Genomic DNA, 22,187 nt, shown 5'->3' with positions numbered 1-22,187 from the left:
TTGGATTAGATGAATTGAGATGACATTCAATTAAATTACATCACATCAGGTAAAAAACAAGAGCTAAAATAAAATTACATTATATCGCATATATTGCAGAGATGGTGCATTTGAGTGCAGTTTGTTGCTAGGAAATATCCAAAACAACAACAATCAAATCACCAACCTCGATAATGCCAGAAAGCTTTACCCAAATCAAATTAAGGTATTAATGTATTTGTTTTGGGACACTTTTGACAGAACCTCATGGCTGCGGTGAGGATTTGATCCTGCGGTGGTGTTTTTCAGGCGCAGTTGAATTTAACCACTGCACTGGTAAACGTTCACCAAACACTTCATAACGCTACGATGTGTTAGAGTCTAAATCATACCGTGAAAATACACAGGGTAACAACTGGGGATATTTTCTAACTATTTTCATATTTTCATCCCCACTGCATTCTTTATGATGCAGTCGGTTGGCCGTCGCTTGACAAACATTGGTTTGAGTTTATTTTTAAAGCCTTAATTGGTGAGCAACCTCTCTACATCACATCCTTACTGGAATGGAAAACAGGGCCTCACCTGACCCGCTCCAGTGACTTAATGTTTCTTCGAGTCCCCCGGGCTCGCTCAGAACTGGGGAAGACTGCTTTTTCTCATGATGGCCCAAAATCCTGGAATGCTCTCCAAAGCACTTTAAAACTGGAAAGTCTACCCTCCTATGCTGAATTTAACTCTATTATCACTAGCCACTGTGTTTCTACTTGTAACTGTTTTAATTGAAGGCATTCCTTATTCTGCATATGCCAGACGGTGTATTATGTGTATTTCCTTTAACTTTCTGTTTATTATGTGTATTTCTTGTCATTATAATGTATGAGGTATATTTGGTGTTGATGTATTTTAAAGTGTAATCTCGACGGCATTGCAAAAGAGGGAAACCTCAACTGTCTTCTGAGAATAAATAAACTTTTCAATCAATTCAATCAATCAATAACGCTTCAGTCTGCGCACTCAGTTGGTTTCTGATTAAAAACAGCAGCGTTTTTCTCTCTGGTGAAGTTTGGTGAAGTAACAGCTGCTATAAAACACGGATTATTCGAAAACTGACGCCTTGAAGTGGGTGAAATATTTCTAAACACATTTTGCGCCCCTCATTTTTTATTTCACAGGCACATTTTGCTTTTTTCTCTCTGTTTCTAAAATAAATATATACCTAAAACATATAGAAAAATAAACCACATGCATCTTCCCTTCCTTCCGTTCAGAGGTCTTACCTGTAAACTAAGACGAATCTTCTTCTCCTCGTCCAGCTCGCTAGCCAGCTGCTTCATCTCCTGCCTGCGATGCACAAATGTTCACAAACACCATCAGGTACTCTGATACACCCACAACACACACACACACACACACACACACACACACACACACACACACACACACACGTGTACAGGCACACACACCTGTGCTGGCTCTTCAGCAACTCCACGGAGGCCCTCAGGTCTCGGAGCTGGTTTCGGAGTTCCTCCATGGTGGGCGGGGTCAGAGGTGAGGGCCGGAGCTCGGGGAGGGGCTTAGGGCCGAGGAGGAGGAAGGGGAGGCGGAGCGCTGGCTGGGGCTGTTGGGCGGGGGCAGGACAGCGGGTTTTGGGGGTAACCCTGATTTACTGTCGGGTACCTTAGGGCAACAAACACAGGCGGGTCAGGGTTTTGAAGAATCTGCATTTTTCCATTCATTTAGGTTTTATCTAACCAGACAAACAGCAACAGCAACAAAGTGAGAAAGACACAGTTTGACAGACTTATGATAATATAATGCTGCTTCAAGGTCAACATGAATCAACAACAATTAGTAAGACTTTCTGTTAATAACTTTATAAAACTTTTTCACATTAATAAGTTTGAGCACAAATCCAAATAACAGAAAATATTCATTCTACAATGAGATATACCCACTTAAAATGTGACATGTACTCTAGTAAGATGATTATTGGCATGAAATATAAATTAAAAAATATATATAATTATAAATTTAAAAATATTAATTATTGCATTGATCATCATCTTTAATAATCTTTAATAATCTTCTTTCAAAATGATAATAATAATAATAATAATAGCAATAATAATAATAATAAAAATATTAATTATTGTATTGATCATCATCTTTAATAATCTTCTTTCAAAATAATAATAATAACAATAGCAATAATAATAATAATAATAATAATAATAATAATAATAATAATATATTTTTTTTATTTCTTTGTCTTAAAATGGATATACTATGTGCATGTGTCCAAAATAAATTTCATCTTGTTTCTCAGCGTGTGGAGGAGCGGCGCCCTCTGCTGGACAAACTGCTGGGCAGCAGGCGGCGGTGCAGCGAAGGTGCCGGCCTTACAGAGATGGTGGGAACTCCTTTCCTCCGTGAAACGTCCAGAGATCTGGGGGGGAGCGACTCCTGCTCCTCCTTCCCCCGCTCCTTCTCCTTCCTGTCCTCCTCCAACGAGGGCGAGTCAAACAGCTCGGAGCTGGAGAGGGACGACTGAGAGAGAGAGAGAGAGAGAGAGAGAGAGAGAGAGAGAGAGAGAAGGGCGGGCTCATTTTTCATGTCATGTTCAACTTCCAACTTATTTTATAATTAGCAGCTTTCAAAATTCAGCTTATGAATCTACAGGCCAGACAATAAAAACCAGTAGCAGCTCTGAATGACTCCAATGGGTTTATCCACAGGATTTGAATAATGCAAACTGTCCACAATCACACACACACACCAGTCCTCTCATCACATATTGGCTAAATCATGTGAGCAGCAGTGTGTTGGGTTCGTGTGTCCTGCACTCACCGGTGTGATGATCTGGGAGCGAGGCCGGCGGTCTGTGACGCGTGGCCGCGATGCCGTGGGATGATTCAGTCTCTCTGTGGATGAGACCACCGCATCCAAGTCCATGTCTACACAAACACACACACACACACACACACACACACACAAACACACACACACAGACAATTTCAAAGTGTTACGAAAGTGGGAGAAGCGATGTGGAAGGCCGATGAGGCAAGAACCGCCTTGCAAATTACAAAATGAACAAAAAAAAAAAAAATGACCACGTCTAAAAATACACCTTGAAGCGGCATTATCATCACGTCTTCAAGCATTTCACACACTCATATGTTAACATGCACACTCATTTTCCACTACTATTCCTAATATGACAATATTCCGAATTTGGTGTGGACCATCTAAACAGATATTCTGATTTAGGCCTCATTCCAAATGTCGCATTTTCCAATATAGATGTGTGGGATTTACCGATGTTATTCAGGTTTCAGCAGCATCCTTTGGACCTGTAGGCACGGTTGCATGTAAATAGGAATATTAGTGAAATATTCCTTTTTATGAGCCGTGATAACAGCTTAGAAGGATTTTTTCCTGAATAAATGTAGTCAAATGTTTGTTATATTTGCACCTCTTTTACATAACATGTATCATTGTCCTATGTGGCATAAGACTGTGGTCAACAAGTATTTTGCAGGAGATTTCTTGCCCCATCGTCTTTCCTTAAACGGAGGCCAGAGCAGGAAAGCAAAGCGAGGTTCATGTCGGTGCACAGAGACAGGCCATGTCCAAACAGAAAGATTTTTTTGAAAATGTAACTTTAAAAAAAAAAAAAAATCTGTACAGTCGGTCTGTTTTCAACATGTCAATTCAACATTTCAAAGGTGTTTTTAAAATATATAAAAAAAAGTCCATTCTGGAGAGCGTTTTCCAACAGTTCCAGTTTTGGGGTCCAAAAACGAAAGAGCGATGAAACGTGAAGGGAAAAAGTTGCATTTTCAAAAAAAACACGCCTCCGTGTGGACGCGGGCGGCAGAGAACCAAAGAGAGAGAGAGAGAGAGAGCTTCTATTCTCGATGCGTCACCATTGTCCTGATCTCATTGGTGGATGCACCTGTCAGTCAAACTCACCGGTGTCATGTGACCTGTCAGAAGCAGACTCTGGTGTCGAAGCCCCGCCCTCAGACTTAGGGCTTTCATTCCTGAGCAGGTAAACCATACAACAAGATTAATGTGTGTGCTCTCCTGTGTGTATGCATGTGTGTGTGTGTGTGTGAGTGTGTGTGTGTGTGTTGGGGGGTGTACTGACGCTATAGTGGGCGGTCTCTCGGGGCGCCGTGGGGGTTGGGAGGAAGAGGAGGAGGAGCTTGTCTTTGGGGGGAGGGGTTTCTTGGGAGGGATGGATGGGAGGGCGGGCTTAGGGATGTCTCCAGCCTTCAGCTCCTCACCTACACACACACACACACACACACACACAATCAGACACATATGAACAAACAGACATATTTAAACAGGGGAAAACAATATGCAACTCAAAAAAAAACTGTAAATCAGATGGAGAAAACGGGTTTATAAGGCACATAAACACACACAGAGAGGGCATACACTCCCACTCATACACACACACACACACACACACACACACACATATACATAAACAGGTAGGGGGAGAGTATTGGAGGCTGGAGCAGCAGCAGTAGCAGGGTCTAAACTAGCTCTGGTCCAGGGTGTTTGCTGCAGTGGGAGGGCTAACGGGACAGCCACGGTTAAGCCCCTTTTCCACCAAAAAGAACCTGGTGCTAGTTCGGTGCTTAACTGGTTCCAACAAAGAACCGGTTTGCTTTTCCACCGGCCGAGAGCCAAGCGTAGCCACGTCAGAGCCACGTCATGACGTCAGCGTAAAACGTGATCACATGAGTGTGCGAGACGCTCGCTCGAAATCACAATAACCAACATGGACGACAAATGGACGAGCCAAATACTGCTCGTGTCTTTATAAACCTACATTGCGATCCAAAGGGGAAAAACGCAATTATTGCTGGCTACCCGTCGTATTCGTGGTCGGAACAAACGGCAACTACGTTTAGCTTTACGTTTATAGCGTTCACTGGTCCCGTTTGGGTCTGTAACCCCGCCCACCAATGACGTGGTGGGTCGTGTCATCGGTTCCTGTTTAGCCCCTGCTTGTTGGTGCTTGCCTGGAACCGATTTGGAACCAGTTTGGCCGGTGCTTGGGAGGTGGAAAAACAAAGAACCGGTGCTAAGTCAGGCACCGGCTCCGAACCAGCACTGGAACCGCTTTGGTGGAAAAGGGGTAAAAGAGACAAGTCTTTCATAACTCAAACACCACCTTTACTTTGCTGAGCAGAGTTAAGCACAGGCAGTGAGAAGCTCAACAACGACATTTTACATCGTCTCTTACAGGGTTTTAATGCGGACAGGCTAATAGGCTGGTGCTGCAGCTGATAACCCTGAACCAAGGAACAAGCACAAGAAGGAAAGGACACGACCTCACAGCATCGGTGCCGAACCTTGGTGCTACTTGAAGTCAATGAGACGCACATCCCACTAATGGCACTTTTCTAACGCATCATAACTCCATCGAAGAAAAGGGCCATAAAAGCCACTACACCTGTTCTGTTCCCTCCCTAATGGAATTTGTAACACCTGTGTTTACCCTGCTATATCATGTCAAAATGGCTGCCGTGAAGCTGGTATATTAACCCTCCTATTATGTTTGGGGTCAGTTTGACCCCAGCCAATGTTTAACGTCTCTAAATAAATGATTAACATAATTTTTTTGCTTCATATTTAATGACTTTTCCTAATGTAATGGGCACTACCGGGTAAACATGAAATTCACATGATGATATGTTTTCAATGTCCTGCACACACTTTGTAACGCGTCGGTTATAAATAACAAAAATCTGTACTTAGAAATGATATAAAGCCATTACAACACCAAACATTAATATTTCTTTACAATTTTAGGTCAGTGAGCTTTTATGGTGATTTGCATATTTTTCCATAGTCACGTAACAGGAATACTGGATGTTTAAGTGGGGGTTGGAGGGGGGTGTTATGTTTTATTTAAAGGGCTATTTAGGTCGTCAACAAAGAAACATAAAGTACCTGACACATAAACTTTGGTAACAATTTTAGTTATGATAATTTTGTGGAGGTTTAAACTGCTCAGGTCAAATTGACCCCAAACATAAAAGATGTTCGTAAATTTGAACATAGCAGGAGGGTTAAAGTGGGCAACTAACTCATGAATGGAGGGGTGGACAACACATTCACCACTATTTCAAACCAAACCAGAGGTTTCCACACTAATATGCTGACATGATGTCCTTTCTTTCTTTTATCTTTTGGATGCCCTGGACCAGAGCTATGTCTAAAATAAACCCAAGGTGACTAAAGGCTGGCAGAGACTGAAGCGGGAAGAAGGGAAGTATGAAGCTGCAGAGGGAATGAAGGAAGAATGGAGGAGATGTTTAGTCAGAGTGTTATGCTTTGGTTTATGTTTTTTTGTCATGCCTTAAAAAGTTATTTAATCTAAGATTTTTTTTTTGTCTGAATCAAGTGGAAATATGAGCCAACTCAATGAAATGACTTTTTTGAATATAGTGTTTTAGAATGGTTTGGGTTTTGAGAAGTAGCTGAGCTCTAGTGAGGCTGATTCACACTTTTTAGGGTTAAAAATGCAATCTGTATCATTTCTAGACAGGAACATAGCAAATTAATTGTGATACTCTGGTATGATAAACCGCACATAAATAATAGACGTTGGTCGAGAAGACTGGACCCCTATCTCACATTTGTAGTAAGGCCAGACAAAAATAATTTCTGGGTTCCGGTTCCCGACCAAGTGTCCCATTTAACCCCCGAGTCAGGTTATTTTATTGGCCTCTGTGTAAAAATAAAATAAAAAAATAAAATAAAAAGGTGGTAACTTTTGCAAATATTGAATCAATTATATTTAAAAAGCAACCCATGCATCTTTTCCGAAAATAAAAAAAGAATAAAATAAAATAAAATTCCTACCTACCCATCCTTCCCATGAATAAATAAAATAAAATAAATCCCCCCTACCCATCCTTAAAATGGTAAATAAAATAAAAAATAAAATAAAATAAATTCCCTAACTATTCATGCCCTTAAATGACAAAGAACCGGAACCCAAGGTATTTTTTTGTTTGGCCTACTGTGTGTGGTACTGGTGGTATTTCTGAATCTGATAAGCTTGTTTTAAATAAAATTTCCATCAGCCTTTCACTTATTCCACCGTTTTTAATTGTGAAAACCGTTAGCTATGTTTGTGCTCGGCAGGAGCAGCGCCCTCTGCCTGTCATGTGCCGTAAAGCAATCCAGCAGATTTCTGACAAAGACTGACCCACTTGTGCACAATGTATTAACAATCTTTTCTGCATTAGCCTCCTTTGTAAATGCCATTAATAATAATGCGTCAAAATGAATATGTAAATGATTAAGTGATGTTAAAATTCGACTTGTAACACATTTAAGAACAGACCAATATGGTAAGACTGTGCTATGTCGGAAAGGAGCTCAAAGAAGTACATTGTGAGGCAGTGTAGAGTATTACAGTTTTTTTCAATCGCTTTTTCCAGTATAATGAAACTGGGATCCGCTTTGTCGTCATCTTCACCTCCAAACCACGGCAGAAGTTTTCTTTTGCAAATGTGTTCACACCTTTTCATTGGATTGACACATTTTTCACGCTCTTTTGCACAACACTTCTCACATGTGTCATTTACATGGCCCAGACTCCATTGACGTCACTATGGTAGTCAAAAGCAAAACATCTGCTCACAGCTGATAGAAATGACCTCACTAGTGCACCTGCATCACTACCTTTTCCACCAATCACCATTCACCAATCAATCAGGATTTTTTTTAACTCCTTTGAGTTTTTCTGTGTAATACTGTATGTGAATTACAGTATTTCAGTTTTGGCCATCAATACAGTAAAATTTCACCTCAAAGTCTTTCTGAGTTTGGATGCAGTTCTTTAATGTAAGTTCACATTTGAATGTGTAGCTCACAGGAGAACCCCGTTCAAACTGATAGCTGTATTTTGTATTGTGTTGTCAGCTGTGTTACAGTACAGTAGAGCTGATTGAAGGAATCTACTCATTTGGGCAGAAGTTGAGTTGTTTGAGGGAAATATCGGCTTATTCTACTTGCTTTACAAAATGCAACGATGTAAATTGTCCAAAAAATATGACTGCAATCCACACAGGAGAAAGTGAGGCTGAACCTGCTCAGACTGAAAAGGGTGTGTTGCATTTTGGTGTTAAGTATGAAGTGAGTGAGTGGATTAGTTGTATTGGGCGGTGACAAAATATGCTTTTGCTGCATGTTTGAAATGTTTTGTCATGGTAAATGACAATATGTTATTTTGGGAAGAGCGCCTCTCATTAGGTTTATGGATTAACTGCTTTGATATCAGGGTTTCTGAGTTGACAGAGGAGGTAAAGCGATTGAAAAAAACTGTAATAATGGTGGTGTTATTGCAGCAGAAGTAGTGTGTGGAGCAGACTGGTGGGAAGCTGCGACAGGCTGAGGTCGGCCGGAGCGGGCCGCCGGGCTGAGGAGGGCCCGGGCGGTCTGTACCTCGGTCCTGGTCCCTCTGGGGAAGATGCTCGGGCCGCTCCGGAGGAACCTTCTTGGCCTCCGACCTTCTCTCTACAGGTCAGAGTTCACACAGGGGGGTCACCTCAGGCCACCGTGACATCATCACAAACCCTAAAGCTAAAGCTGTCGATCCCTTAGTCAGTGGGCTGATTTTTTTTTTTGTTTAATGTCTGGATTTCTTTTCAATTTCTCTCTCTCTCTCTTTTTCTCTCTTTGTCAGAACATAAAAATATACAGCAGATGCCCACAAACACACACATTTCACCAGTTTATGTTCTGAAGTGGCAACAAGATGGTGGATCTGAATGACGAGAGAGGAAAGGAGAGGAAGGAAGAGAGGAGAGAAGAGAGGAGAAGAGAAGAGAAAAGAGAAGAGAAGAGAGAAGAGAAGAGAAGAGAAGAGAAGAAGAAAAGGGACGAGAGGAGAAGAGAGAAGAGATGAGCAGAGAAGAGAAGAGGAGAGGAAAGGAGAGAAGAGAAGAGAAGAGGAGAGGAGAGGAGAGGAGAAAAGAAGAGAAGAGAAGAGAAGAGAAGAAGGAAAGGGAGAGGAGAGGAGAGGGAAGGAGAGAAGAGAAGAGAAGAGAAGAGAAGAGAAGAGAAGAGAAGAGAAGAGAAGGGAAGAGGAGAAGAGAGGAGAGGAGAACAGAAGAGAGAAGAAGAGAAGAAAAAGAGAGAGGAGAGCAGAGGGGATGAGAGAAGAGAAGAGGAGAGGAGAGGAAAGGAGAGAAGAGGAGAAGAGGAGAGAAGAGGAGAGAAGAGAAGAGAAGAAGAAAAAGGGAGGGGAGAGGAGAGGAGAAGAGAGAAGAGATGAGGAGAAGGAGAGAAGAGGAGAGGAAAGGAGAGAAGAGACGAGGAGAGAAGAGAAGAGGAGAGGAAAGGAGAGAAGAGAAGAGAAGAGAAGAGGACAGGAGAGAAGAGAAGAGAAGAGAAGAGAAGAGGAAAGGAAAGGAGAGAGGAGAAGAGAAGAGAAGAGAAAAGAAGAGAAGAGTAAAGGAGAGGAGAGAAGTGAAGAGAAGAGAAGAGGCGAGGAGAGAAGAGAAGAGGAGAGGAAAGGAGAGAAGAGGAGAGGAGAGGAGAGGAGAGAAGTGAAGAGAAGAGAAGAGAAGAGAAGAGGAGAGGACAGGAGAGAAGAGAAGAGAAGAGAAGTGGAGCAGAGAGGCGAGGAGAGGAGAGGAGGGGAGAGAAGAGGAGAGGAGAGGAGAGGAGAAGAGAGGAGGAGAGAGGAGAGCAGAGGAGAAGAGTTACCTGTGCTGTGTTTAGCGGAGGGCGCGCTGGGAGGAGGTGGTTTCTTTGGTCTCTGGAAACACACACACATTACAGTCCGGCTAAAAACACTGCAGGCATCTGCTCTGACTCTTTCCTCCGTTTTTATGATCAACACACAGCGACTGCCCACGGGCCATTTTTACCTCTTTCTCGACTTCAGGAACTAACATCTTGACAAAGTTATCGGGGAAGACGCCTTGCCTTCCCCCGATCTCCCCCATCCACCATCCGGCATCGGCACAGTCCTGAACACACAGAGAGAACGAGCTCACACACACACACAGAAAAAACTCATATGATGCATAAAAAATGTCATTCTATGAGGTTAGAGCTTCTGGAGGAGGGGGGGTTAACAAAATGTGCTCTTTCTCATAATTTATCCTCTCCTTTGTTTTTTCTAGTTTAGGAGACATAAAGAAAAAGCTGAATACGAACATCAGCAGAGACCGCAATTTGCCTTCGCTTACACATTTATTTATTTATTTATTCAAGGTAAATGCTGGCCAGCCGATGTAAACATCCACAAACTGAGCACAGTTTTTGCTGTTTCCCCTTTGGTCGGCAAAATTATCCTCTCTCATTGCAAATGAGAAGAGCAAGATTTGCATTTTTTCAGGCACGGTGGCATTTATTCGGTGGCATTGCTCTGACCTGCCGAAATAAACCAAAGAGAGGGAGGGGACGCTCCAGTGTAGTGTAAACACACCCTGACACATAAAAACAGAGCGGGTCGGCTTACACACACACACACACACACTCACCTTGCTGATAATCGTGAGGATGTCCCCCTCTTTGATGGACAGCTCGTCTTCGTTCTGTGCTTCGTACGGAAAGAGGACTTTACACAGCTCCCGCCCTGACAACCAATCAGAGGATACGTCAAATTTAAATGAGGTTGATTGATTGTTTGTTAAGATCCCCATTCCCCAACATCATCACTCAAAATTATAATACATACACACATTGTAGACATAATACAATACCTCTTCCGCTCAAAACAAACAACATAGACATCTGCTCTGTTCTAATACAAAAAAAACTTGCCTATTCTAGCGCTATATATGACAAATCTTGTCAAAAATGAATTATTTAAGCATAACATTCATCATCACCACCAAGATAAAGGACAAAAACAGCTTCATTTCATGGTTCCTTGGCGAACAGAAATAGCTTAGGCTTTTTCTTAAAGCATATCATATTAGTTTCGGATACAAGAAAAGATGGTAACTCATTCCATGCCACCGTTGCTCTGTAATGCGTAGTCTTCTGTCTAATGTTTGTCCTACATGAAGGTAACAAAAAGCGCTCCTCTGACACCTGCCGAGTAAAGTGACTATGTGTACCTGAAAAAAAAAAAAGATAAACCTCTATACAAAATTTCTGGCGTTTTTGTCATGGTAATATTTTTGATAGAGCAACTTATAGAATACTGCACCCTGCCTTTGACACTTATAGTCCAGTCATTTTATGAAAAAACCCAGGACAAACTGCAAGAGAAGCAAACTCAACTGATTTTGTATCCTCAGTTTGTCCTGAGTGAGGGGGAAAAAAGTCCCAAGGAATCCCATTGGTGGAAAGTTTTGAAAATCACCTATTTATGACCACATATTACCAAAAAACACTGTTTTTAACACACAGGGGAAAGGGGTTCAAAATTTTACTTTCAGATATCACTATAAAAATTCACAAGTTGATTACACACACAAAGACAAGAAAAAAAGTCAATTACAAGTTCTTTGAATTATTCTGTTTACACATGCATATCACACATTATCTGATTTGATATGCGCTAATTGGAATATAAGGAATAAATGCCAGAAGAGACATTTAAACAGTGAATTAAAAGGTTACTGTATATATAGTAACCTTGAATTAAAAGGTTACTATATAACAGTGAATTAAGTTCATCAGTTCAGTTGAGTTTGCTTCTCTTGCAATTTGTCTTAGGTTGACCTCAATTTTGGCCTAAAATTACTGGACTATTAGCCAGGCTAAATGATTATTCATTATGTGAACACTAGCTCGGTATGGGCACTGAAGGACCAGACGAGCTGCTTTGTTCTGGGCAATCTGTAGCCTGGACAGATTACTTTCTGAGGTACTGGACCAAATCATTGTACAATCGTGCAGATGTGACAAAAGAATTGCCTGTACAACCTGTTTCATCAGATGCTTTGGCATAAATGGTCTGCAGTGCTTGATCACTGCCATACCTCTGCCCATTTTTTGGACCATATGGTCAATTTGACTGTTCCAGGACATACAACTGTCAACCGCAGTTTTTAACACTCCACTACTCAGCATCTTACTTGTTTATTTATTATCCATTACCCAGCACCTTAACTGTTTATTTATTGGAAGTGGTGATTCCACGGGGCCGAATCAAGTCTGACAGTTCCTGAATCCCAGTACCGGGCGTCGGGTTCTGCCACTTGGTTTCTTGGTTTCATGGTTTCAAGCTTACTCTGTGCCATACTATCTGTATATTTCATATTTATTATTACCATCGGTACATCTCACATTTCAACATCTCATATTCTTAGGTTAGTTTACTGTATATACTTAGTCCTTATTGTCTTTATTGTATATATTTAGTATATTTAGTCTCTATTGTATATACTTCTTAATTTTATTATATGTTTTTTTATTGATGCTGCTGTAACGTGGGAATTTCCCAGTTTGGGATCAATAAAGTAAATCTATCTATCTATCTATCTATCTAACCGTTATTCCCAGAAGCATTACTTCTGATAGCTGCTCTATCTCTGTGTGAGCCATAGTTAAGTGAAGCATGGGTGCTTCTCTTAATGAGTGTTTAGTACCTATTACTGTGCTTTTTGTTTTTCCTTTATTTAGAACCAATTTATTTATCCTCATCCGGGTATTGGATAAAAGTAGAAAACTGAGAACACTTCTCTGCTTCAGGAAGCAGAGAAGGGTTGCAACTTGTGAGAGACCACAATGTATTAGCATATAAGCAATAACGATGAATAAAGTCAGCATTCGTTACTGATATGACATGTTAGAGGAGTGCAGTATTCTCTGAGCTTCACCTCACAGTATTTTTTTTTTTTTTTTGGCTGCTGTGCATACATAGTCACATTACAGTAAAAACCCAAAGACCACAAACGATTATGTTTAGTTAAACCTTGCTCGGCTTGTCTTGTGAATGTGGCTTTCGCTCCTCAGATTGCTTGGCCGAGACAATTTGTTATGTAATTGCCATTGTGTATTTGTTAGAATGAGTCAATCCCTGCGGCACTTCCTCTTCAGCTGAAAATAAGGAAATCTGCAGCAGGTTACAGGAGGCGGTTATTTAAAAAAAAAAAAAAAAAAAAAAAAACTGTTAAAACTTTGGTGCCCAGAAAACATTTGGTGGAGTGTTTGATCCCTGCTGTTTAGGAGACCATTTGTATGGGATTTGTCGCTTCCTGTAGGTGGAGAGATCTGCCTGTCAGTGTCTGAATTGGGCAAAAAGGGCAAATCTGAGGGACCTTGCTTAGCAGGGATGAGTCAGTTTTCCCCGTTGCAGCGACACTGTGATTTAGGCTGATAAGACAGCTGTATTTTTACAAAAATATCTTCCCTAGTGACGCTTTAGGCTGAGCCAACAGGGGGGGGATAGGGATGGTTATTGAGCAAAACAAGGGAGGGACTCATCTGAATTTATGTCAAGCTTGTAAGAGGGATTAGTGTGATTGAATGCCTGGTGATTCTGGTATGTTTTTTTTTTTTCCACATATTCCAAAACCTTCTGAATGAGGAGGAGGCAAACTGAGCCAGACGATGATAAACGCCCGTCTCTCTCACCTTTCGCTTTGCTGTCGGGTTCAGCCTTCATGGTTTCAGGGGCGACGCCGGCTGCCTTCCCTGCGATGGCCTACGTGAGGAGGAGACGGTAGAGGGGAGAAGCCTTTAGAGACCTTCAAGGAAAAAGTCATCCGCACACTGAAGGAGTTTTAGTCTGCGATTTAGTCTGCGGTGCACCCGCTCCCCCTGAAGTTTCCGTGTCGACTTGTGCTTCTGTTAGTGATTTGCATTTCCTAGAATGACTTTCAGCAACTTCCAAAGTAAGAGCAAGAGCATCAGGGTTCTTTCCAGCTGAGAGACAGTGGAGAGACCCCTAACTAATAACAAAACATGCCTTGTGGCTGCAGGTTTGAGTTCTACGATGAATTTCCTCTTTCTTGTAAAATGGCGCATTTAGAAAGAAGCCCTTGCTCTTTATGATTATGAGGGACGGACTCTAAAAGCTGATGTTATACAAACAGGCCTTCGCTTTCAGATAGCTGAAAGTATAGGCACTAAACTCTATCGTAGCTGCACTGGAAATATCGGAGCATAACATCACATCATCTGTTTGGGTCAGGCATACACAAGAATAAGAGAAATACATCGCCAAGCAACAAAATGAGTACAGAAATCCAAGGTGCATCACCAGCGACTGTTTTTTCGAGTGTTAATCGCTTTCTCCTTCCATAGTTGCACACCACGCTGCATGAAATTTCAGCTGTATGTGGGTGTGTGTGCGTCGCCAGTCCCATTTTTAAAAAATTTCTTTGCTTTCTAACGAAGATTTTAATTACTGCCCTGTTTACTCCAATTAACAGGGCCAGGTTTGACAAGTCCCATGCGCTCAATATTTAACCAGGGAGGATCCGATTGGATTTTGTGCAAAATTCAGTGAGTTAATGTTGAGGCAAGGTGTGTATGTGTGTCTATATATGTGTGTGTGTGTGTGTGTGTGTGTGCGTGTAGGCCGTTAAAAGGACCGTTGTTTTCCACCTGGAGTGGATCCCTACGCCGTGTTTGTGGAAGCAGGGTGGCTCTTCCACAGGAAACACACATACACACTCACGCACAGGGCCCCGTCTGTCCTGAACACACACATCTCTTGTTCGGTCGAGGACCAACCCCCCCTACCCCCACCCCCCGTCCAGCTCCAGTACTGTCCCTCCTTTCTCTCGGCACTCGCACCCCCACCCCTCCCCACTCCTCCACCTCCTCCTCCTCCTCCATCCCGTCCCTCACCCTTTCCCTTCTCACATGTCTCCCTCCCTAATGAGACCCATGTGGTGCCACGAGCGTCGAGCCATCATTACAAAACATCACAGGCAGTTTTTTCCGTGTCCGTCTATCCACACTGTAGCCACACTGAGCCTCGAATAGACGCTCGGCTTTAACCCATATATTCGTCTGGAGGCTGTAACCGCTATTTTTGGATGGAGGGGTTTGACGTCAGTTCCTGAATCCGATCATTTTCATGCCCCAGAAAACACAAGGTTTCAGCATGGCCCCTAAAATTTTACTTTCTAGGTGGATACAGAGCATAGTGTTAAGTTTTGAGGACGTGCACAACCAATGCAGGACATGCAAGGCGGCAACAGTGCATCGCCTGCTCAGCACTCGTCTCGTTCGGCTTGTTTGGCCACGTGGAAATGATGCAATTCAAAAGCCAAGCCAGAAAGTGCGCGCTTGAGTCCTCCTCTTCCAAGGCAACTGCAATTTGTTAGGAGTGGAAATGTTATCTCAACTCACTCCAGGAAAAGCGCCCAAAACATGAGGGTTTTGAGCGCATGAGAAGACGGATGTTGACATCGGACAGTCAGCAGTTTCTCGTGCTAGGTTAGCATAACAAAATGACTCAGGGCTGAACCACAGCCTCCATTAACGCTCACAATCAGCTTTTTCTTTCGCGTGTTCTTAACCGGGATGAAGTGGTCGCCAACAAACCGTCCTCTGCGATTCAACTGAACTCAGCTGGGAGGGTAAATGATGGCAAAGAGAGGAGACAGCACAGTTACAGCAGCTGGAATCAAGTATAACTGTCCTTGAACACCGAAAAATGTGATGTCAGGTTATTAAAACTCTGTCCAGTGAATAAGCTGCAGGACCTAAATCCATGTGACTTTACTGAAAAGGCCTGGATTTGCTTGCAGTTGACAGTGTGGACCGAAACGAACCAAAAAAACCAAATGTACTGAACTGGAACGTGATAAGCTCTTCTGGCGGTGTTTGCACCCGAAACAAACTATCTGCTGCTGTTATCACCCATTTTGACTCGTTGGCTTTTAACCCAGCGTGACATCTTTTTATTGTGTTTTAGTTGTTTATATCCTTTTTTTTTTTACTGTTTTATTGCTTTTACTGTTTTGTTGTCTTATGATCATTTATGCACATTGATTTTAAATTCCAGCATCAGACGTTGCTCTGTTTTAACCCTTGAGTTACCCTTCAAAAAAGTTACATCCATGACCCTTCGTGGACAAAAAATGTCCATTTTCTAGAAAGTGACCACCAAAAGGTCACTTTTTGGCTTAGAAATAAAATCAAAATGAGAGTTCAACATGAGAAAAATATTATAATGAGAGTTCAACATGAGAAAAATATTAGATTTGATTTACAACAATAAACACAGTAAATCTTGAACAATAACAGTACAGTAGATAGTACAATTTATTTCTAAGGTACACCTCTTTCACCCCTTTCAGTGGTTTTGCCCTCTACAGAAACAGCACCCAGAGGTGTTCAAAATGGCCTGGAAGGGGTTCAAATCTTGAAATCCATGCTAAAAATGATTTAGTGTAACTCCATATGAGTCACCTCAAAGATTTTGAGGATAATAAGTACAAACAGCAACAATAAAAACTGAATAAATGACAGGTGGACATTTTTGTCCACGAAGGGTCATGGATGTGATAAAAATGCATTACAGGGTCAAATAATGGATTTTCATGCTGAAAGTCGGGATTTTCAAATTTAACCTAAAATTACCCCCTCTTGCCAAAAATCACCCCCCTGTGACCTTTTGGTGGTCACTTTCTAGAAAATGGACATTTTTGTCCACAAAGGGTCATGGATAGGTTAAAAATGCATTACAGGGTCAAAAAATGGATTTTTGTGCTGAAAGTTGAGATTTTGAAATTTCACCCAGAATGACACCCCTCACCAAAAATCAGCTCTGGTGAGGATGGTGATTGTCTGTGAGGGAGTTTTGAATTTTTGAAAATGGACAAAAATGTCCAGGGGTCATACGAGGGTTAATGTGTTTGATTGTTTTTATTCTTTCTACTGTTCTTACTGTTTTGTTGTTTTATGATCATTTGTGTACAGCACTTTGTTTCAGCTGTGGTTGTTTTAAAGTGCTATATAAATAAAGTTGAGTTGAGTTATCACCCGCTGGACCTCTCCACTGAAAACCGTTATAAAGAAATCATTTTAAGTGATGTGGCTCACCGCTGACTTGCCCACTGTTAACATTTAAGATGTCCAAAATTACTACTTGTGCCGGCAGCCCTTTTAAAACTATGCTTCTGTGCCCGACCAGCCCACGTGCTCCCAGCGTCCACAGCATCAAGGTTAAAAGTTCATGGCTGCTTTAATAGTTCTCATGGATAAATTTGCATTTTAAATTTGCACTTTCATTGCCGTTTGTGTTATCATGGAGAAACACACCACGCTGCCAGTACAGGTGCAGTATGGTTCACTAATAAAGTGAAAAAAAAAAAAAAAACACATTTGAGACAGATGGATCCTGCGTCATGCCTCGGGGGACCACAGCTTCCCCTCGCCTTTTCGCACACACCGACATTACCAACCACACCATGGTGTCATATGCATATATAACACACACATATCATGAAATGGAAGCTATGAGGCGAGCATGAGGGCAGCAGTAAGCCTCAATTCTTGGATGCAAAGACGGTGTTTTCAAGCTGATTTAATCACCAGACGTGTCTTTGCAGGATAACATTTTATTTTCTATTGCAGCCATCCATTGCTGTCCAGCTGACTGTCAGAATAAAAATCACAACCATTTTTTTTGCCAAGCACAATAAAAAAAAAAATTCTTGGTGCACTGCTATAAACATATTAATCACCAAATAACCAAAACCAGAGGGTGTTTTGATGGTGGGGGTTAAAAGTGACGCCATGTTCCTCGCAGGACTGGGGGAAAGGGGGACGGGAGGGGGTCACATCTATCGGCCTTACAGGAATCTGATTGCAAAATATAAAAAGTGACAATAAATGACGTCATCAGATCAAAACCAGAGTCACTTCCAATCGGTTACAACAAAAACTGGACAGGGATTTGATGGGACTGATGTATCACAGACTGACACTCGGCATAAAGCTTGATATATCTGCCTGATATCAGATTTTTATTAAAGATTAAAGATACTGGCCAGTCAACCGGTTATGATGGAGGTTCCTCACTGACCGTAAAATCGTCAAATTTTGTAAAATGCTTACTTTTTTTGCACAATTTATCAATCCATCCTGTTATTCGAAATTTATTCCACACTGTTGTCTTTTATTGCGTTATTTGCATCTTTTTCAAAGTTCTCGTTTTTAGCCTTTTCTTTTTAATTCCACCCTGTGCTGCTTTTAATCTTTTATTTTAAGGTTTTCAAATGTTCTTCTTTTTATTGCGAAGCACTTTGAGCTGCAATTCCTGTATGAAAGGTGCTATACAAATAAAGTTTTATTATTATTATTATATTATTACTAACCCATTTCAAGGAATTTCATTAGTCTGGGTCTCAACGGAGATGTTTAATGTCCCGGAACGAAATTTGGGCTATCTGAAATATAATATAATATAATGCAATATAATCAGCATTGCATTTTGGAAACCCGCATGCTTACATGCTTATATCCTTTGCATTTGATCACTATTGCAGCGGTGGCCGGAGCCTCCGCCCACGTCACGGAGGAGCCAGACAGACTTCCAGGCTGGACTTACGATGTGACGTGTCTTTGTGTGACTCAGCGTTTCTGACCTCCCTTCCACCCCTCACCCCCCCCCCCCCCCCCCCCCCCCCCTCCCCCTCCGGAGCCTCATTAGGGAGCAGGAGGGACTACACTACCCATAAAGCTGCATTACACCCATCCGCTCAGCGGGACAGGCTGACAAACATCCTTCAACACCAGCAAACACAGTTAAGCTCGTTTAGGCTCCACTTTAACTGGCACTGGTTTGTGAGGAGCAGCTGGACCGAGGTGGTGCTGCGTCTTTACATTTGACCTAAAAACAACTAAGGTTTTCCCCCACAAGAGCACTCAGGCTGGAAAAACCTCTGAACATTTCATTCAACTTTTAAAAGCCTCCACTGACATCCACACAAATTTGTTGCAGGTTATCAGCTCCTTAACACAGGATTACAAAAAAAGATATTTAATAATTCAATGAATCATTAAATTACGGCAAGAAAAATACATTTAATAATTTTTTAACAGACTGTTTAAATGCCGCTTTTCTGTTGTTTTTTTTTTTTAGAACTCTTCTTCGTGTTTGCTTCTTTTTATTGATTTTATGCATTATTGTCTTACTGTTAGATTAGATTTTTTTTTTTGTGCTATTGGTATTGGTCCTTGCTTGCAAGTATTTTTGTTGCTTATTTTGAATTCTGTTAACCCTTTATAGGGCACTCATTGAAATACTTTGAAATTAAAAAAAAACAACAACCCTAGACTGTTATTAGAGAACATGACAGGACTTTATTACTTCTATAAAATTTTTCAAAAAATTTCGTTTTGTAATAGAAAATCAAAGCCAGTGAGATTGGTCAAATGCCACAATCATGTGACCTGGGATGTAGAGCGATTTTTGCTGATTGGCTGGGTGAAGACCAAATGATTATTGAACTAACTGAGACAGGGGATGGGCCTGATATGTAAAATTTTTGAAATGACCAAAAATAGTCACTTGCTCTATAAGGGTTAACAATGTAAAGCATCTCTGATTGTCTTGACAAGTGCTATACAAATAAAACATACCATTGATATTACTATTATTAACTGTACTCTGATATTTACCCTCCAAAGGTGGACCACATTCACTTGCTGATAACTGATACTTAACCAAAGGTCGGTATCGACATAATTGCAAAGCAGCACATCGGTCTAATCAAAGTAAGACACACTCACTCGCGCGCGCCAAACACTCGCTGTAAATCTGCACTGTTACCAGTAAACAAAGCCGACAGTCTCACCTTCCGTGTTGCCAAACGCCACCGAAGCTCAACCGCACAGCATTTACAACACAGATTCAACTAATGTGGAAGGAGAAGTGAGAGGGAGAATCAGAGGGGACAGAAGGTGAAAGACAGGAAGAGGGAGAGACTTAAGTGACAGCAGAGGACGGGGAGGGGGGGATAAAAACTGAATGAAAAGAGGGAGAGAAAGGAAAAGGCAGGAGGAAGGGAGGAATCGTTTACAGAGAGAAACGCTGACCCTACCGTCCTGATCTGGTTCCAGTCAAAAACAGACACAGCTTTGCTTCATCAGCCCAGCCGGCGGGAGACAGTGTGTGAATATGTGAACGTCACTGAAAAACTGTATTCCCTCCCCTCCACTCTCTCTCTCTCTCTCTCTCTCTCTCTCTCTCTCTCTCTCTCTCTCTCTCTCTCTCTTTCACTCCCTCCTTCTCCCCTGTGGAGCTCTCACTTCTGCTTTGCTTGTCAAATCCCCGCAGGATGTGTGTGCGTGTGTGTGTGTGCATGTGTGTGTGTGTGTGTGTGAGGGAGAAGTGTGTGTGAACATAAAACCACTTCCTGCTCTCTGAAGCTGAAACAGAGGAAGGGGAGGAGCCATGGCTAAGACTTCCTGCCCTCACAATACAATGAACATAGTATCAAAAAATGTATGTCGTAAGAGCTGTGTGTGTGTGTGTGTGTGTGTGTGTGTGTGTGTGTGTGTGTGTGTGTGTGTGTGTCACCTTGTCCCCCTCTGAGTCAATCTCCATGGAGCGAGGCCTTAGCTTGATTGGCTGGTCTTTGAAGATGTCACCAAAGCCAAACCCTCGCACCTACAGATCAATTTAAAAAAAAAAAAAAAAAACAATATTTATACAAAATGACTATTGAAATTTAAGATTTGAAATAATACTTTGCTATATAGCGATCATAAAGTTTACAGCAACATACAAACAAGACCATGATGGAGAACACCGGCAGCTTCCCTCTCATGACACTGGTACTCTTGGTGAAACTGTGAGTGCTGTTGTTAATTCAAATTAATGAGACCTTTTGTAAAATCAAAATGAATGAATACCCATTTCCCATAAAGCCTGTGGCTAAAAGTCAGAAGATGATGCTACTTCCTCTCCTCTCCCACCCGAGTGAGTGAGTGTTTCTTTTCTGTTTGACGTTGCTACAGAAAATAAACTGGAAGTGACTTTTTCAGCCTTGACTTGTTCCACCGTCGACCTTTATGAGTAAGTCTTAAAACTTCAGCTTCTGTTGGAGGAACGGCAGCCTCTTCCTGTTTTGTGCCATAAACAAATCCGACAGATTTCCTGCCATAAAATGATCCAGCGGTGCGCAAGATGCTGGCCTTTTGTCTTGTCCTGCCACCACACCACGTTCACATGTCCTGGAAGTGTGTACTATTACAAGGAGGAAGGTTCAAAATACAGTTTCCTGCAGCCAAATGTTGTTCCACTGCAGGAACAAGTGTGAACGCCACCTAGTGTCTGCTGAGGAAAAAAAAAGACCTCGCACTCTGCGTTCAGAAATTTGTCGTGGATTTGGAACCCGTGTCCACGAAATGGTTTAGTTTTGTCTCTGAGCTTCAGTTTGAAAATGCGGTGAAACGGCAGACTCAGCCACAAGGTTGGTTCTGAATTCACTTTTTTTGACCCTTTTCCACCAAAAAGAACCTGGTGCTAGTTCGGTGCTTAACTGGTTCCAACAAAGAACCAGTTTGCTTTTCCATCGGCCGAGAGCCAAGCCGGAATCACAAAACAAACATGGACAACAAATGGATGGCCCATCGTAGCGATGCAAATAGCGCTCGTGTCTTTACAAGCCTACATTGCGGTCCAGAGGTGAAAAACTCAATTATTGCTGGCTACCCGTCGTATTCTTGGTCGGAACGAACAGTGACTACGTTTAGCTTTACGTTTATAGCGTACGCTGTTCCCGTTTGGGTCTGTAACCCCGCCCACCAATGACGTGGTGGGTTGCGTCATCGGTTCTTTCTCTGGCCCCTGTTTAGCCCCTGCTTGTTGGTGCTCGCCTGGAACCGATTTGGACCCAGTTTGGCCGGTGCTTGGGCGGTGGAAAAAGAAAGAACCTGTGCTAAGTCAGGCACCGGCTCCGAACCAGCCCTGGAACCGCTTTCGGTGGAAAATGGGTATTTGTGTCGCTGCATCGCTGACTGAAGAGGCTTCTCGTTGTGATTTTAACTTAGCGACACACAGCACATGTTGCTTACCTGAATCAAAAAGGTAAAGTCTGGTCATGAGCTCCATGAATGCAGCTAGTTTGCCATGATAATGCAATTACAGACTGAGAGAACAAGTCCAACAGCTTCAAATGTGTGTGTGTGTGTTCGCCTTCTACACCGCATTTGCTGCTCCACAAAGTCGGCATCAGCCTGGTTGCGTGTGCGTGTTGGTGAGCGGTGGGAAGGGGAGCCGCTCGGCTATTTTAGGA

General features: G+C 42.1%; 1 protein-coding gene across 1 annotated transcript in view; it reads right to left on the bottom strand.

The window, feature by feature from the left end:
• sh3kbp1 (SH3-domain kinase binding protein 1) overlaps window positions 1-22,187 on the bottom strand; it is a 44,572-nt gene that overhangs the window by 1,865 nt on the left and 20,520 nt on the right. The window contains 13 exon segments of the mRNA XM_030079369.1: window positions 1,260-1,323; window positions 1,446-1,551; window positions 1,554-1,659; window positions 2,386-2,529; window positions 2,830-2,936; window positions 3,955-4,025; window positions 4,133-4,271; window positions 8,461-8,532; window positions 9,727-9,778; window positions 9,891-9,992; window positions 10,509-10,603; window positions 13,558-13,627; window positions 20,468-20,557. Coding sequence (XP_029935229.1) covers window positions 1,260-1,323; window positions 1,446-1,551; window positions 1,554-1,659; window positions 2,386-2,529; window positions 2,830-2,936; window positions 3,955-4,025; window positions 4,133-4,271; window positions 8,461-8,532; window positions 9,727-9,778; window positions 9,891-9,992; window positions 10,509-10,603; window positions 13,558-13,627; window positions 20,468-20,557 — 1,218 coding nt within the window.

Source organism: Myripristis murdjan, chromosome 20, assembly GCF_902150065.1.
Source record: "Myripristis murdjan chromosome 20, fMyrMur1.1, whole genome shotgun sequence".
Lineage (NCBI taxonomy): Eukaryota > Metazoa > Chordata > Actinopteri > Holocentriformes > Holocentridae > Myripristis > Myripristis murdjan.
This window is presented reverse-complemented; position numbering and strand designations above follow the sequence as displayed.